Source organism: Thalassophryne amazonica, chromosome 2 (genome assembly GCF_902500255.1).
Source record: "Thalassophryne amazonica chromosome 2, fThaAma1.1, whole genome shotgun sequence".
NCBI lineage: Eukaryota > Metazoa > Chordata > Actinopteri > Batrachoidiformes > Batrachoididae > Thalassophryne > Thalassophryne amazonica.
This window is the reverse complement of record NC_047104.1, coordinates 131626541-131642186: the sequence shown is the minus strand read 5'-3', so window position 1 is coordinate 131642186 and position 15646 is coordinate 131626541. Positions and strand designations below refer to the sequence as shown.

General features: G+C 40.5%; 1 protein-coding gene and 1 long non-coding RNA gene across 5 annotated transcripts in view; one reads left to right on the top strand and one right to left on the bottom strand.

The window, feature by feature from the left end:
- The window catches only part of crtc3 (CREB regulated transcription coactivator 3), a 129709-nt gene extending 116735 nt beyond the window's left edge, over positions 1 to 12974 (top strand). For all 4 annotated transcript variants that reach the window (XM_034193439.1, XM_034193426.1, XM_034193433.1 and 1 more), the window contains 5 exons: positions 537 to 757; positions 2097 to 2332; positions 7072 to 7248; positions 11174 to 11384; positions 11769 to 12974. In XM_034193439.1, coding sequence (XP_034049330.1) covers positions 537 to 757; positions 2097 to 2332; positions 7072 to 7248; positions 11174 to 11384; positions 11769 to 11974 — 1051 coding nt within the window. In that variant the 3' untranslated portion in view covers positions 11975 to 12974. The remainder of the gene's footprint in view (positions 1 to 536; positions 758 to 2096; positions 2333 to 7071; positions 7249 to 11173; positions 11385 to 11768) is intronic.
- LOC117530549 lies at positions 3858 to 15122 on the bottom strand. Its single transcript, XR_004566404.1, has 4 exons — positions 13991 to 15122; positions 13692 to 13934; positions 12589 to 12590; positions 3858 to 3869 (listed from the first exon to the last, which is right to left on the bottom strand). It is a non-coding gene; the product is annotated as an uncharacterized LOC117530549 (long non-coding RNA).
- Positions 15123 to 15646: the final 524 nt, after the last annotated feature.

The following is a 15646-nucleotide window of genomic DNA, read 5'->3' as shown; positions in this document are numbered from 1 at the left end:
GCAGTAGTAACATAAAAATAAATTCATACATTCATTAAAAAAAAAAATCATACATTGTGATTTCCAGATTTTTTTTTTTTTTTTTTTTGGATTATGTCTCTCACAGTGGACGTGCACCTAAAATGAAAATTTCAGACCCCTCCATGATTTCAAAGTGGGAGAACTTGCAAAACCGCAGGGTGTTCAGATACTTATTTTACTCACTATAAAATGGAGCAAACAGCAACATGTGATGGAAATGCCTCTGGCTTCGACTTTTGTTGCCTTTTGTGCATTGGCTCGCATTTGTTCATTGTTTGTCTCATCAGTTTGTGTGAGGACAGTCAACAATGAGTCACAGTTGTTGCTCGTGTGTTGTTAGCATATGAACAGATTTGGAAAGCAGAGAAAATCATGAAGGCGGTGGAAGAAAGAAGCTGGAACAAGTGTATAGGAGTCAGAGTAACATCCTGTTAGATTGGAAAGGCAATTTGAGTCAAACAAATTCACATCATCATTGCTGAATCAAACCAGTTTTCTCTCGATCTTTACTACAGTATATTCCCATCTCCGGAGCAGAACCTGAGTCTGTCCCATTACCAGGGCTCATTAAATACCAGCGGCTCCCTGCCTGACCTCAGCAATCTGCCCTTTCCCCCACCACTCACCACACCTTTGGACCCTGAGGACAATACAGGATACCCTAATCTCAGTGGGGGCAGCAGCACTGGAAACCTACCGGCCGCCATGATGCACCTAGGCATTGGCAACTCGCAGGGTGGGTGAAGCATATTTTGTACCTGTGCATTGTGTGTTCTTGGGCACAATATTTGATTTGGTACAAACGCAGTATCCATGAAAGGCTAATAGGCCTTTCACACTGAGCGTGATCAGGGTGTTAAACATGTACACTCTAAAACCCATTATTTTCAATGAGATACGTTGCACCACGGTGCATCAAAAACCGAGCTAACCAGCACTTTGCCAGGAGCACGCATTGCCACTTGTCATCAAGCCGCCGCAATCAGAGTTCAACCCAATCCAGCTTTCAATGCTGCATGCCGTGACGTTGCTGCGTATTGTAATGTAGCTTCGTGTGTCCAATAGAAATGTGGCATCAGGCCAAAACACGGCATACTACAGGGTGTAGAAATGTGTATACACAACAGTTTTCTGAAGAAAAATCCTTACAATTTTTTTTAAACCAAGATTAATCTGATTACTTTACATTTTAATGTAAAAAAAAAAAAAAAATTAGAAATGCTAATTAAAACCATAACTTGTCTGTTGTTGTTGTTGTTTCAGATGGGATCATTTTTTGGATAAACATAAGAAGCCCTGGGCATTTATTTTTAGGCAAATAAAATAGCATGAAATTTTTTTTTTTAATTCTGGTAGATTCATTCATTCATATTTGAGCTTCAACCAGAAAAAATACACCATAAATATTTATTATGAACACAACAGGAGATGATGCAGCAATGACTGCAGTGTGTCTGTTAATTAGGATTTCTCAATGTGACATAAACATAAGAACAGGGGTATGTAAACTTTTGATCAGGGCCATTTGGGAAGTTCTGGATTTCTTTCTTTTCCAGCAAAGCATTCAACACATTACACATCTTATGAAAGAATATGTGCACCAGTTCTTGGTACTGATGTCTGATGTGGTCACAGCTCCCTTTGACTCTTTCCTGTTTTTTTGGGGGGTTTTTAATATACTCTCCAGAATGCGATTTTGCTTCCATGTTCAGTTGTTGAACACATTTCAGCATGGCTGAGCACCAAAGTGACAGAGGAAGTTTGACTTTGCTTTGGCCTTCTACAATCAGCTCTTTTCTTTTCTCTCTGTCTCTCTGTTCTGCCCCCGCCCCCGCTTTCCATCTTGTCCTCCCCGTCCAGTCACACAGTGTAGGCCAGTGTTTTTTGGTTGGAGGCTGGAGAGCACACTGGAAAATTAAGTGGATGCTACATCATAACTTCCACATGTTCCCCTTGAGTTCTAAGGAACTGGATTGCTGAGGATTCACAGCTGCCTCATTAGATTCACATGTAACATGGACTCATGCATTGACTTTTTTATTTTCACGTCTTGTTGTCTCTATCGTCCCCTGCAGGTCTCTCCACCTCTTTGAGCAATCCCTCCATTCAGGCATCCCTCAACAGCTGCCAGATGCAGTCATCAATCAGCAACCCGTCCATCAACTCAACCATGCGTCTGAGCAGCAACTCCCCTCGACGACGGCCAGCGCCCATCAGCCCCCTCACCCTTTCTCCTGGCACAGAGCAGCGCAGGGGTCTGTCCAAGCAACTCTCTCCCACCATGTCCCCCACATTGTCCCCCATCACACAGGTACCACACAGAACCCTTTTCCCTTCACTTTTTTCTACATCTTGTTTTTTTCTCCCGCATATACAACCCCTGGCAAAAATTATGGAATCACTGGCCTTGGATGATGTTCATTCAGTTGTTTAATTTTGTAGAAAAAAAGCAGATCACAGACATGACACAAAACTAAAGTCATTTCAAATGGCAACTTTCTGGCTTTAAGAAACACTATAAGAAATCAAGAAAAAAAGATTGTGACAGTCAGTAACGGTTACTTTTTTAGACCAAGCATAGGAAAAAAATATGGAATCACTCAATTCTGAGGAAAAAATTATGGAATCACCCTGTAAATTTTCATCCCCTAAACTAACACCTGCATCAAATCAGATCTGCTCGTTGACATTGACCCTATGCCATGACATTGACCCTATGTGTCTTTTGCAAGGAATGTTTTCACAGTTTTTGCTCTATGGCAAGATGCATTATCATCTTGAAAAATGATTTAATCATCCCCAAATATCCTTTCAGTTGTCCAAAATATCAACGTAAACTTGTGCATTTATTGATGATGTAATGACAGCCATGAATGAACATCTTCCGAGGCCGGTGATTCCATAATTTTTGCCAGGGGTTGTACAGGTACACTTACAAGGCTAGCAATAGGAAAATTTGGGGATCATAAAAGTGACATCGTCCAGGAAACTGGCCATCCACAGAAAGTCAGGGCATGCTATCGTCAAGAATTCTTGTACTATTGGATGAAACTATGTTTGACTTTTCAGCATACGTGAAAGCGTTAGACACAGAAACTGAGCAAAGACACTTCATTGAGGTAAAGTTTGACAAGTGACTGAAAAGTCTTCTCGATCTGTGTAAAATGCCAAGGGGAGTAACTTGGCTGACCTGACATATGAACCTGACAAATTGGCCATATTTGGACTTCAGACCAGTTTGATCTTGAGTCCAGCTTTGTTCAGCCTAATGACGATGAAAAGTTGTTAAAGCTTGGAGTCTGACAATTATGTATTGATTGTTTTGTTTTTCTTATTGGATTTGGCTACATGTGTATGCTAAAAATGGGCATGCTAATGAACGGCGCATGTATTTATTAAAACACTGACTGGGCAGTGCACATTATTGCTGTTTTTGAATATCCCAGGCTTTCAGCATCCATAATGGCCTTGATCATTCATTAAAAGGTCTGTATGTTTTTAACAGAATTAATGAGATTTGCTGTGCAGGTGTGAGGGAAATGGAGAATTACAGCCTTTTTATGCTTCTACTACTCTGTATATCTGTGGCCACGCAATCGCTTAGATGCAGTTGTGAACCTTTTGACGTTCTCTGTTGGAGTTGGTGGGTGTTGCAGTGCAAGTCGCTGCCAGAACAGTAGGGGGTGTAATGTTTTTTTGTGAAGACTGGCTTACTATCCCATTAAAGTCATTGATTGTGAAACCGGAAAAGTGAGATTTTGGAAATGATGTAGTTAGCAGCCCACTCACAGCCCGTGTGGTCTATCGTCCCGACATGGAGTCAAACTTTTTGAGAGGTGCACGTCAGGCTTTGGAGAGGGGCTTAGAGGGGGTCTGCCATGACACAGACGGCTCTGCGTGGCAACTGGTCTGCAGATGCAGAATAGCATAAATTGGGCTTTAGAATTCAAGATACGTTATTCACAAACGATATTTTCAGTCCTTCTGAACATGCTGAATTGAATTGATGCTACTCGTGTTCATAAATAAAATTATTTATATGAAAGGACAACATTTGTCAAAACATATTTCTGACGTGATCATTACAAACACATGCTCCTCCTTTCCCAATGCTTTCCAGTGATTTTGGTCCCTCCTGTAATCACTCTCAACTACTGGGTTCTCCTCGCAAAATCCTTGTGAAACTGCAGTGCCCTGTGTTTGTCTGTATCCCTATTTATACATTTGTAAATGATGCACTCCTTTCCCATTTTCCGTTTCAGTGTTTGATTGCTAAAATGCTTAACACAATATGGAGTTTGCCGGATGCAAGTTAGCTGTGCTGACGAACAGGCTACTTTAGTATGGAGAATTTCTGTTATTCCCAGAAGGTGACGTTGTATCAAATTCTCCTCTAGCCATTATAATGCAAGTTGTATTCCTGAGGTTTAATTTTTTGTTTAACAAATACAGTGCTCAGTCAATCCAATATGTTTAAAAAAAACTTCAAACCTGAATGTTTAACAAATGAAAAGTGAATTTTGTCTTTCTCAGGGGACATATACAGCAGGTAAAATAAGTATTGAACAAGTCACCTTTTTTCTCAGTAAATATATTTTTAAAGGTGTTACTGACATGAACTTTTCGTCAGATATCAGTAACAACCCAAGTAATCTACACATGCAAGGAAATCGAAGCAAATAAGTACATTAATTATGTGTAGTAATGTGAAATGACACAGGGAATAAGTATTGAACAGGCTTACTGAAATTTATTTAATACTTCGTACAAAAGCCTTTGTTGGTAATGAAGCTTCAAGATGCCTCCTGTGTGGCGAATCCAGTCGCATGCATTGGTCAGGTGTGATTTTGGTCCATTCTTCCACACACTCTTCAAATCTTGAAGGTTCCGTGTGTGATTTTGGTCCATTCTTCCACACACTCTTCAATCTTGAAGGTTCCGTGAACCTCTTCTATGTTTTTTTTAATACTTTCACTTTTGATGCTCTGTGTGCTTCTTACCCTGTGTGCTGCTATACAATGCTGCTGGAACCTCAAGTGGTCCTTCTGATAATTCTTTTCACTCCTCTGTCAGAAGTCTTACAAGGAGCACCTGGTCAAGCCTTGTTCTCTCTGCTTTCAGATTCTGGTCTCAACAGTGCTCACTGGAGCATTCACAAGTTTAGAAATATTTCTGTAACCAATGCGATTGGTATGTTTTGCAACAACAAGGTTGTGAAGATCTTGAGAGAGCTCTTTGCTTTTACCCATCATGAGATGTTTCTTGAGTGACACCTTGATAATTAGACACCTTTTTATAGGCCATCACTTGGGACTGAACCAGCTGATATGAATTTGCACTGACAAGGGGCAGGACTGTTTTCTAATTACTGATCATTTCAGCTGGTGTCTTGGCTTTCCATGCTTTTTTACTCCTCCTTTTATTCAGGTGTTCAGTTCTTCCTTCCTGTGTCATTGCACATTATTATACATCATTTATGGATGTCTATGGTTTGATTTCTTTGTATGTCTGGATTACTTGGGTTGTTACAATATCTGGTGAAAATTTCATGTCTATCACCTTTTGAAATATATTTACTGAGAAAAATGGTGACATGTTGAATACTTATTTTACCCGCTGTATGTGTGTGCGCAAAATTATCAGGCAATTATTAGTGTGCAGAATTATTATGCACCTAAATGAAACACATTTTCCCATTTCAGTTGTTTGTTTTTCATTTATTAAAGTATATCAAATAAACTGATAGGCGGGGCTGGTGGCCAACTGGTTCGTTCACTTTGTTTCAGTGCTGCAGGTTCCCAGTTCAAACCCAACCCCTGCTACATTTCTTCATGTAATGTGGAGTTGCGTCAGGAAGGGCATCCGGCGTACAACTTGTGCCAAATCTACATGCAGGTCCACCTTGGATTTGCTGCAGTGACCCGTAGTAAAAACAAGGGTGCAGCTGAAGGGACTTACTGTCAAGTAAACCACTCAATTAACGCTGTTTTGACATGTGATTGAATGATTGTAGATTCAGTGACTTGTCTTCTAATCTCCGAGCAATAATTTTAGTCTGTTTTCAGGTTTTTACATACCAGGTTTCTGACAGTGTCTTTGTCTCAAGTTCTGAGTCTAATAATTCTTCTAGTGTTTTCAGTAATTTTTACTTTATTTCAAGTGCAAAAAGAAATTCAATAAAGACATGCTTCCTTTTTTAGTAGGCTGTTAGTTTATTATAATGCTTTCAAACTTTTTTAATGATTAACAAATTATGTTTGTGGCTGCGCACATTTTGCAGTTTTGCATGTAAAAGTCTCCTCATTTCTTAACGGCACCCTGCCGTTTTTGAAAGCTAGCTGGAACTCTGTGATACGACTCCTATCAATGCTGTATCACTGTCTATTCAACCAGTGACATGACATTGGCTATGAATGATAGGGGGGGGGGGGAGAGAATCACACCCACAAAGCATTGGTAAGTGATATCCCAAAGTACAAATTCAGCTTGAGGATATGTTTGAGCCATCAAAGAATTATATGTATGCATTATGTGAAAGTATATGTGGTAAATTTGTTTTTTACGATATAAGTATGTACTGGATGAGCACTGCCATTACGTTTTACAACATTGTTATTGGAAAATGTAAATGTCTTAGGTCAAAACAACAACAAAATACATACAGTACAAGTCTGGAAGGAAGGTTTATTGAAATGCACAGAGGAAATAAACTGAGGAAATTCAAAGGATATGCAGCAATATGTGAAGTAGTACAATTTTTTTGTAACCTGTGAAATCAGTAGTGGTCATTCAGTAATGGTATGTGGGGAAAGATGCTTTCTTTTTCACCTTTATTAATATTAATAGACAAGTTAAGAAAGGTAAATGAGAATATTCATTTTAGAGCATTGCCCAGTGAATTGATGCAGTAATCATCAGATTGGTCTGTTATGACGCTGCACTTGTGCACTTTGACTGCTACACTTGATTTATGTGTCTTTTGAGTTTGATGGGGAAATCATACTGCAGCCAGTAGGCAGTGACTCCTCCTGGCCGTCTCTGTCTGTGCAGGGAGTTCCTTTGGATACCAGCAGCATGCCAAGGGAGCCGCCTCCACCCTATCCTCTCTACCAACAATCCCAGCATGCAGTGGACCAGAGACGACAGCACCAACAGCAGCAACAACCACAACAACAGCAGCCGGTTTCTCCCCTTCAGAGTATCCCACTGGACTTCACCACGAGCCAAGTAAGAGCCATTAAAGATGGCCTTTGTCAGGGTGTCGGACCCACCAGCTAGCTGACAAACTTGTGCTCCAGTGTTTGTAGTGTTTTGTTTGGAGGCACTGTTGGCATTCAGGTAGTTTTTCTCTCTCAGCAGAATATACACACATTTCTGTTGAACCACACAAACCCGAGAATCAAATTGTCAGCTAAGTAGTTATCTCTACCGAGGAAGATTCGGGTTTGAGTCATTTGATTGTCAGGCTGTTTGCATAAACTAAAGTAATACTGGTTTATTTTATTTTATTTTTTTCATGAATAGTGATGGAAATACGGATGGAAGGAAAATGTGTTCTAGTTTGGTGATACTGCAGATCCAGCAGTTATTTATTACATTATTTATGATAGCCAGGTGGACCATTTTTGATCATTTCTGTCATCGTCATTCTTTACGTCTTTTCTCATGTTCATTTTGTGTCAGTGTGGGCTGACCAGTTTGCAAGTTCCTCTTTTGCAGTGAGATTTGCAGAATTAGAAATCTGTGCTCTAAAACTATTAAATTAGCCTCTGCATGAAACCAAAAATTATTTTTAGTCCAAAAATGTCCCTTTTATAAACCTTTATAATGTTTATAATAGTACTGTCGGGGATTTAGAAAAATCTAATTGCGGTTAAAAGGTTTGCGATTAATTCATGTAACTGAATGTCGTGTAATTGTTTTGGAAGATATCACCCTTGAAATTGCAAAGGACATAAAGTGTAAAAATATTAGGCTCTCAGAAACACATAAACAACTAATAAAAGAAATTTCACTCTTGTTAAAAACAATTACAGAAATTTTTTTTGTAATCCAATAAACTATTCAATCTATGAACTTTGCAAAAATCATCGGTGGGAATCATGATCGTCACTGAGTTTTTAAAATGTTTATCACAAAGTGTTCTTTTTTTACGACATCGTGCAAGTTTTATAAGACTGCGACGGTCCGCGGTCAAATCAGTGTCCTCGGATCTGCGGAAGAAAAAAGCCTGGCTGTTGTGACAGTTGTAAAGCGGGACTGGTTGGTTGCTGCGGCAACGCTGTGTGGCTCCTGTGTGAAGCTTAAGCTAAACGTAGCATGTGGACATCGCAAACTTTTAGAGCTCTAAAGTTTTTAACAGAATTGCGCAGCATGTCTGTGTCACGGACCGACGTCGGATAGAGAGAAGATGGTGAGAAAGATGGTTTGAAAAAGTCTGATAAGGACAATAATCCGTGGAATTGTCGCTGGCTTCATCAACACACCTGAAAGATTAAAAATAAATAAATAAACGGGAAAAGTGTACTGTGCCATCAGGAAACACTGTAAGAATTTTTCTCTCTCTGGAAAATAAACATTATGCTGTTCAAACAGGATTTTAGACAAGATTATGTGACTTTTTTCATTAATCTAGACTTTCTTTCATTGAAAAGAAAGACTGGCTTTGAATGGATTTACATGAATTTACACAAGAATGTAATTGAGTTTTTATTAACGTAGACTTTTTTTCATGGGGAAAAAAGACACTGTGGCTTTGAGTACATTTATAGGAATTTACACTGTGACTTTTTTACTATAAGGTATGTTATTAATATTTTACCTTGATTTTCAAAATATTTTCCAAGCTTTAGCTGTGGTTTTTGAAATGCTTTAACAGTCTTTTCAGTCTTCATGAATTTCATGTAGTTTAATTGTTCTGGTTTAATGCATGTTTCCAATTAAAAGGAAAATCATTCTAGGTCCTACTTCCATGTCATATTCTGTTATTTCAACATTTCCTGGGGGATTATGCCCTCCACACCCCCTGCAAATTTTTCTCGGATTTCACAATTTTCATTTCACAGCCCTGATTTATGTTAATTAATGTGTTGTAGGTACTGTACATTTGGGCAGGGACGGTGGCAAGCAGTTAAGTACACTTGTTTCCATTGCGGAAGGTTGTGTGTTCGCATCCACCCCTGCTCATTTTCCAGGTCGTGGAGTTGCGCCATTTGCAAACATTATTTGAAAACACTGCGTGTCATTGCACACAGCGCATCTGAATTTGAAATTGAGATTATGAACAGATGTTACATCTATAATAAACATAACTTCACAGCTACATAATCTAACTCATAAGAAGGAAATGAAAATGCACCTGTTTTAGCAATCCATTACTATATAAATATTGTAAATAGTTACCTTTGAGACAAGGTCCCGAATGTGTTCTCCACCACAAACGCTCAAGCATGTCAGCTTTAGATAATTTCTCTGTGATTCTGGGAGCGATGATAGAATTGTTTCATCAGCCAAGTTCTGAGAGCAAATGCGTTATCAGCTATGAAATGATTATTTTATATAGCGTGGCATCAAGCGGGACAGAGAGTGGTGCATTTGCACAGTTAGTTGGGCGGCAGTGCGAGGGGGATCTTTCACATTCCCTGTTAGTGGGTGAACAATCCAAAGCTTGGTGAATTCTGCTTCAGGATGATAGGAAGAGTCGACATCAAAGGATCCAAAAGTGCACACCACTACACTCATCTTCAACCGCCTATCCAATATTGGGTCACAGGGAGCTGGAGCCTATAACAGCAGTCATAGGGTGTGCGGTAGGGTACAGTACACCCTGGACAGGAAGCCAGTCTGTCGCAGGCCACATATAGACAAATATATTCACACCCACATGCACACCTACGGACAATTAAAAAGTTTCCAGTCCACCTAACCTGCATGTCTTTGGTTGTGGGAGGAAGCCGAAACACCCGGAGGGGACCCATGCAGACACAGGGAGAACATGCAAACTCCACACAGAAAGGCCACCGGTGGGAGTCGATCCCATGACCTTCTCGCTGTGAGGCAACATTGCTAACCACTAAGCCATCGTGCTGCTCTATATATTGAACTTCATTATGTTAATTAGTTATATTTCCGTAAATATGTAAAAAAAAAAAAAAAAACCTGCAGTTATCAAATTAGCTGTTTTTGTTGCTCATCCTTTCTGCACCTGAAGTAATGTCATACAACTGATGTTGATTTTATTTTTGCAGCAATTTCTGTATTTTGTTTCCTCCGATTTGACTCTGTTTTAGCACAGAGCTAAGCTAACTTTGCTGCACAGTGCTTCACACAGGAAAAATGTGGTCTTTCTGTTATAACACTTCACAATAAAATTCCTCAATATAAGGTCATATTTCCAGGAAATGCCTTCCAGTTTAATACTGATTGGCATAAATGAGCCCCGCAACATTGTGACAAGTTGCGGTCTGTGTGTTCCTTTTTATCCCCCCAGTATGAATTACGGTGATATAGCGATCAGCATGTCCTTCTGTCCATCACTTCAAGAACCGGTTAACTAATTTCATTCATATTTAGCATTAAGGGTGTACTTGGCTGATCCCCTGACACTAGTCGAGGGGATCGAGGGGGGTCAATTTCAAGGTCACAGTGCAGTATTCAAGATATTGTCATTGCCACCCTTGTTAGCGCGATATCTCAAGAACCAGTTGGCCAATTTAATTCATATTTAGCATAAGGGTGTACTTGAGTGATCCCCGACACTTTGTATTACTGATTTGTGGGGTCCGGGGGATATTTCATCTCCTGATGACTCGTTTCTAGCAGAGAAGAATAAAAACCTTTGTGACTACAAGAATACTAAAATTGGAGTAATTTGGCATATGATGGATTAGTCATAGTGAGGTGTTTGATTTAATTTGCCTTGCTTGATAATAGCATGTCCTGTGATGTGACTGTTGCTCATGCACGCATTGCAGTGACTACACCAACACAACATTATGTTCAGCCCTATTTGACTTAGTCCATCTGCTGTTGGGCCTCACATGTAACAGGGTGGGATTTTTTTTTGTTGTTGTTGTTATTGAACACAGCAGTGTAATTTTATGATTGTGGTTTTTTTTTTTTTTGCCATTTTTTCTCTCTACAACCTGCCAAGTTGGACCAGTTCAGTCTGTTGGAAAACGCAATGAACACCATGACAGGAGGTTCTTGTTTTGACCCGTCCTCTCCCTCCTCGATGTATTACTCCCAGGCTGCCCTCGCGGGGCTTGGAGGTAGCCACGGCAGTCTGCAGGACCCGCTCAACATAAGATCTAATATGATGTACTTCAACTGCAGCTCAGGGCTGCCCAACATCATACTCACGGGTAAGTATATATCAAGTTGATTTGGTGGAATGATGTGGTGATTCTTTGAGGTGGTATGTGCTCTCGAGGAATTCAGTGGGATTTAAACAGAGAATATTGAAATGCACTAGAAAGGTAAAACTTTTTTTAATAATAATTATAATGTAATAATTTCCAGCATAATTGTGTGAAATTTCTGACAAAAGGAAAACAAACATATCTTTGTAAAGTCATTTGTTGTTTGTAGTGGTTCAGGTTCAGGCTCAGTTTGGTGTTTACAGAAAACGGGATTAACACACAGTGGTGATGCCATGCAGTTTTCTTTAAAGGAGCAAAGTTTACATTGTATTTACCAAAACCCTGTGCTGAGTAACACAGCAGGGACTTGTGTTTCTTCCTCTCTAGATGACTCAAACCCCAGTCTGTCAAAGGACATCAGCGCCGCACTTTCCGCAGTGCCTGAATGCTTTGACTCAGGAGGAGGCTTCCCATTGGAGGATGAGCTGCGGATCGAGCCCCTCAGCCTGGACGGTCTGAGCATGCTCAGTGATCCCGACATGGTGCTGCCGGATCCATCTGTGGAGGACTCGTTCCGCAGCGACAGACTGTGAATGATAAGTGCGCCACAGCTTTCACGGACCTGATGTGCTTTGCCACGTGTTCACGTGGACTTTCAGTGTAAATCTAAATATGCATGCAAACAATCTACAGGGCCAACGTGCATGCACCCACTGCCACTAAGATTGATAAATGTGAATGGCGTGAACACTGTGCATCACACTTTTATTTGAGACTTGTGAACAAATGCTGTTTACACCAGCTTGCTCTCACATAGACTCAAGATCATTTTTTTCCAGTCATTTTGATAACTTTAAACGAGGTGGACCGGTGTAAACATGTTTGAAATCAGCACTGAGAGTGGAAGGCGCTCCAGCTGCAAGATACTGCTTCTGCGCATTCTCCAGGGTAAAAAACAAAAACAAAACACGATGATCCTGTAAGGAGTCAGAGTCCCCCTGCTTCTGTCTCGCATTAACAGTTCTTAGCCTTCCCTGGAAACCACCATGGCAACCTCATTGCCACGGTGACACACCATAGAAACCCCATTGCCATAGTGAAGAGCAGCATAAATGCCAGCACATGCTATTAACTGCTTGTAGTGTCACTGTGAACTTTAGTGAATAGCACGACAGCTGGAGCAGAGAAACATCTGGAGCAGGGAAACATCTGGCGGTCGAGCTTCCTGCAGGTGAAGGAAGGAGGCCATAGCATCATCGCTACTGTAGCTTCTCTAACAGCCGTGGTAGAAATGAAGACGAACGTTAGCTTCAACATGAGATTATGTTCGAGGTGTTTGCCACAGACCTTTAACTATATACCAATATACAAAAACCTCACTTTAAGCCCGATTAGAATGTATTTTGAAGCTAGAGGTAAAAAAAAAAAGGGGGCAAACTGTTTACAATGAGATTTTAGTCAATATTACTGTTATTTTGTTTGTTTTAATGATGTACTATATTTTTCATTGAGATTTGCATTAATGTTCCCCCTCAGTCATCGATGGTGACACCGCTTTGACAGCACAGGGACAGCAGCAAAAAAAAAAAAAAACCCACAACAAAACATCAGTTGTCAGTGATTTTAAAAAGACTTTTGTGCACATTCATTGTGTATGGTTTTACTCTTTGTTTTGTACCCAGGTGTAATAATAATGCTTGTACTGTACGTTTAAATGTGTGCATAAGGGCATGCTCTGCTACGATGGAGTGGCTGTGTTCTGTCTGTTCGCGACAGGCTTCGTGTCCTCATCTGACGACAGCATCCCCATCTGCAGCCGAGTGATTAATTCAGAGCGCGCACAGTGTGGACAGCGGACATCATGTAACGTTGCACTTAACCTCTTTTGCACTAATTAGTTCACAATGTACAGATTGATATTTTTACACCGTCATATTTTTCTAGTTATATTTTCCCAAACACAAAGAAGTTCCCAAAGCGAGTGACTACCAGTGGATATAATATCCCCACATTTCAACATAACGGCAACAGGTTTTTCTGTTTGTTGTGGGAAAATTTACCCTTATGCTTTTATTTTAAACAGATAAGCTTGTACTTTACTGTTGATTATGTCAGTATTTTACAACCTTTGTGATTGCGCCTGAAGTTGGTAAACATTAGCAATTTCTGTTGCTCATAGGCTAAGGTCTACATGGAAATGGAGTCAGTCTGTATCTTTAAAGGACATGTCACATGTTATTTAATGTGCTGTTCAGCAACACATCATAGTATTCATGATTGTAAGTCTATAGGGGCATATGTGGTCACAACCAGTGGTCGCTGACGTGCTTTATTGGTAATTAAGCCTCTCGCTCATCGAGTCAGCAGGTGCATTTCTGAAAAACATTTTACTCAGCATTTCTTGGCAGTTCTCAGTGGGTGATGTCAATCTGAGCAAAGACAGAAACAACACAACGGTAAACTGACAGAGTGAAACTGAAGTTACATCAGATCGTGAAACTACTGGCCATTCATATGAAGGCGATGGTTCAGCAATCATCCAGATCAGTGGACCTGCAGGTAGACACTTGGGACAGGCGATGGTTCAGCAATCATCCAGATCAGTGGACCTGCAGGTAGACACTTGGGACAAGTCAGGCATACGTTATTTTCAGGAGCTTCAGCACTTTGTACCTGCTTCCGGACGTGCACGCACCACTGAGTTCATTCAGTACACTCCATACGGAGACAAGGTGACGGACACTTCACCTTTGACTCTTTGAATTTTTTTAAGAGAGTCTGTCGGATTTTGGATCCAGATGTGTGAGGTGTCTGCTCTCTGTACTGGAGCAGGGTGTTGTTTTGATGTGGTTACAGCTGGTGCCGTGAATATACACGTGGAACTCTCCAGGATGCTGTGTGGATGTGTGCATCTGAAGCGCCATCACGATGCTGTTTTTACAGGCTGAACACACAGCTGTATTTCTAAAATTCAGACTTTTTACCGTTACTGCATTTACGACTGACACTTATGAACATGCAGGAAGCTGTGTCTAATGGAGATGGTGATTTTATCAGGCTGGGTTCATGACTGATTGACATGCACATGCAGCCTCTCTCCTCACAATGAAGGGCAGCTGCTCCTGTTACCGCGACTGCGTGAAAATGAACACAATTATCACTTTAAAGATGAGTCATTATGACACGACATCACACTTAATCTGCACCTCCATTCTTACATGAGCAGCAGTTTGTCTGCATCCTATTAAACCGTGTGTGTGAGAAAGTTTGCTCAGTGATGTACACACTGTAGGAAATATGAGGACTTTGTTTTTGCCAGTCTCCATAGCTGCTTGTTTTGATTGCCGTAAGCTTAGAGGCTGTTGACAAAAGTGCACAAATTACTACAGGTCTTTCATTACATGACCTCTATTAGCCAAAATCTGAGAGTTATGAATTCTGTGTCACATGTCCTTTTAAAAAGCTGTAATTCATCAATATTTGTAGTCCCCCCCCCCCCACCCCCACCCACTTGATAAAATGTTTAACAGGCTACTTGTTTATCAAAGCAGTTGAGAAGTCTTTTTCAATTATGATGAATCCAGTCATTAAGCCCTATTTGCCACACACAGTACATCAGTGCACACCCCAAATGCACTTGCGCTATGCACTTTATTTAAACTGTGCACTATAGATCTTCAAAATATCTCTGCTCTAAACCTTTTAAAAGCACCGTGATGTGTCAGCCAGATATAAACAATTCACCTACAAATGGCATTGCTGGGAGTTATTTCACAAAATAGGAAATGTTGATTTATGTTTTTTGAAAGTTCTTGAAATGATACACTCACTTTAGAATTTGGCGTTTTGTTGACTGGCTCTGGTCTCCACTGTGTGGTTGCCAATCAGGACTTGGGTGGTTCCATAAGGTGGTGGATGCGACAGCACACAGCAACAGTTAACTCTCTTACACCTTATTTATTACTTCTTCTGAGGAGCATGCTTGGACTTCTGTGTTGTGACTGCCACCGAACCCTTAACGTTCAAGAGACATTTTAGGGGCTGTTTTCACATCTGAAAGTCTGGAGCAAGATCCATACCAAGGGTCATGTTTTCATGTTTGGTCCACTTAGTTTGGTTTCTGTGTTTGCACTAAAAAAAACATCCCACTGCATACCTACGTCCCTGTAGTCATCTGCCATGTAGGCTACGTGTCCCAATACTTACCACTGACTGGTTTGTGGACTTGCATGCATTGTTGCTACTTTTGTTTTTCTTCTACGGTC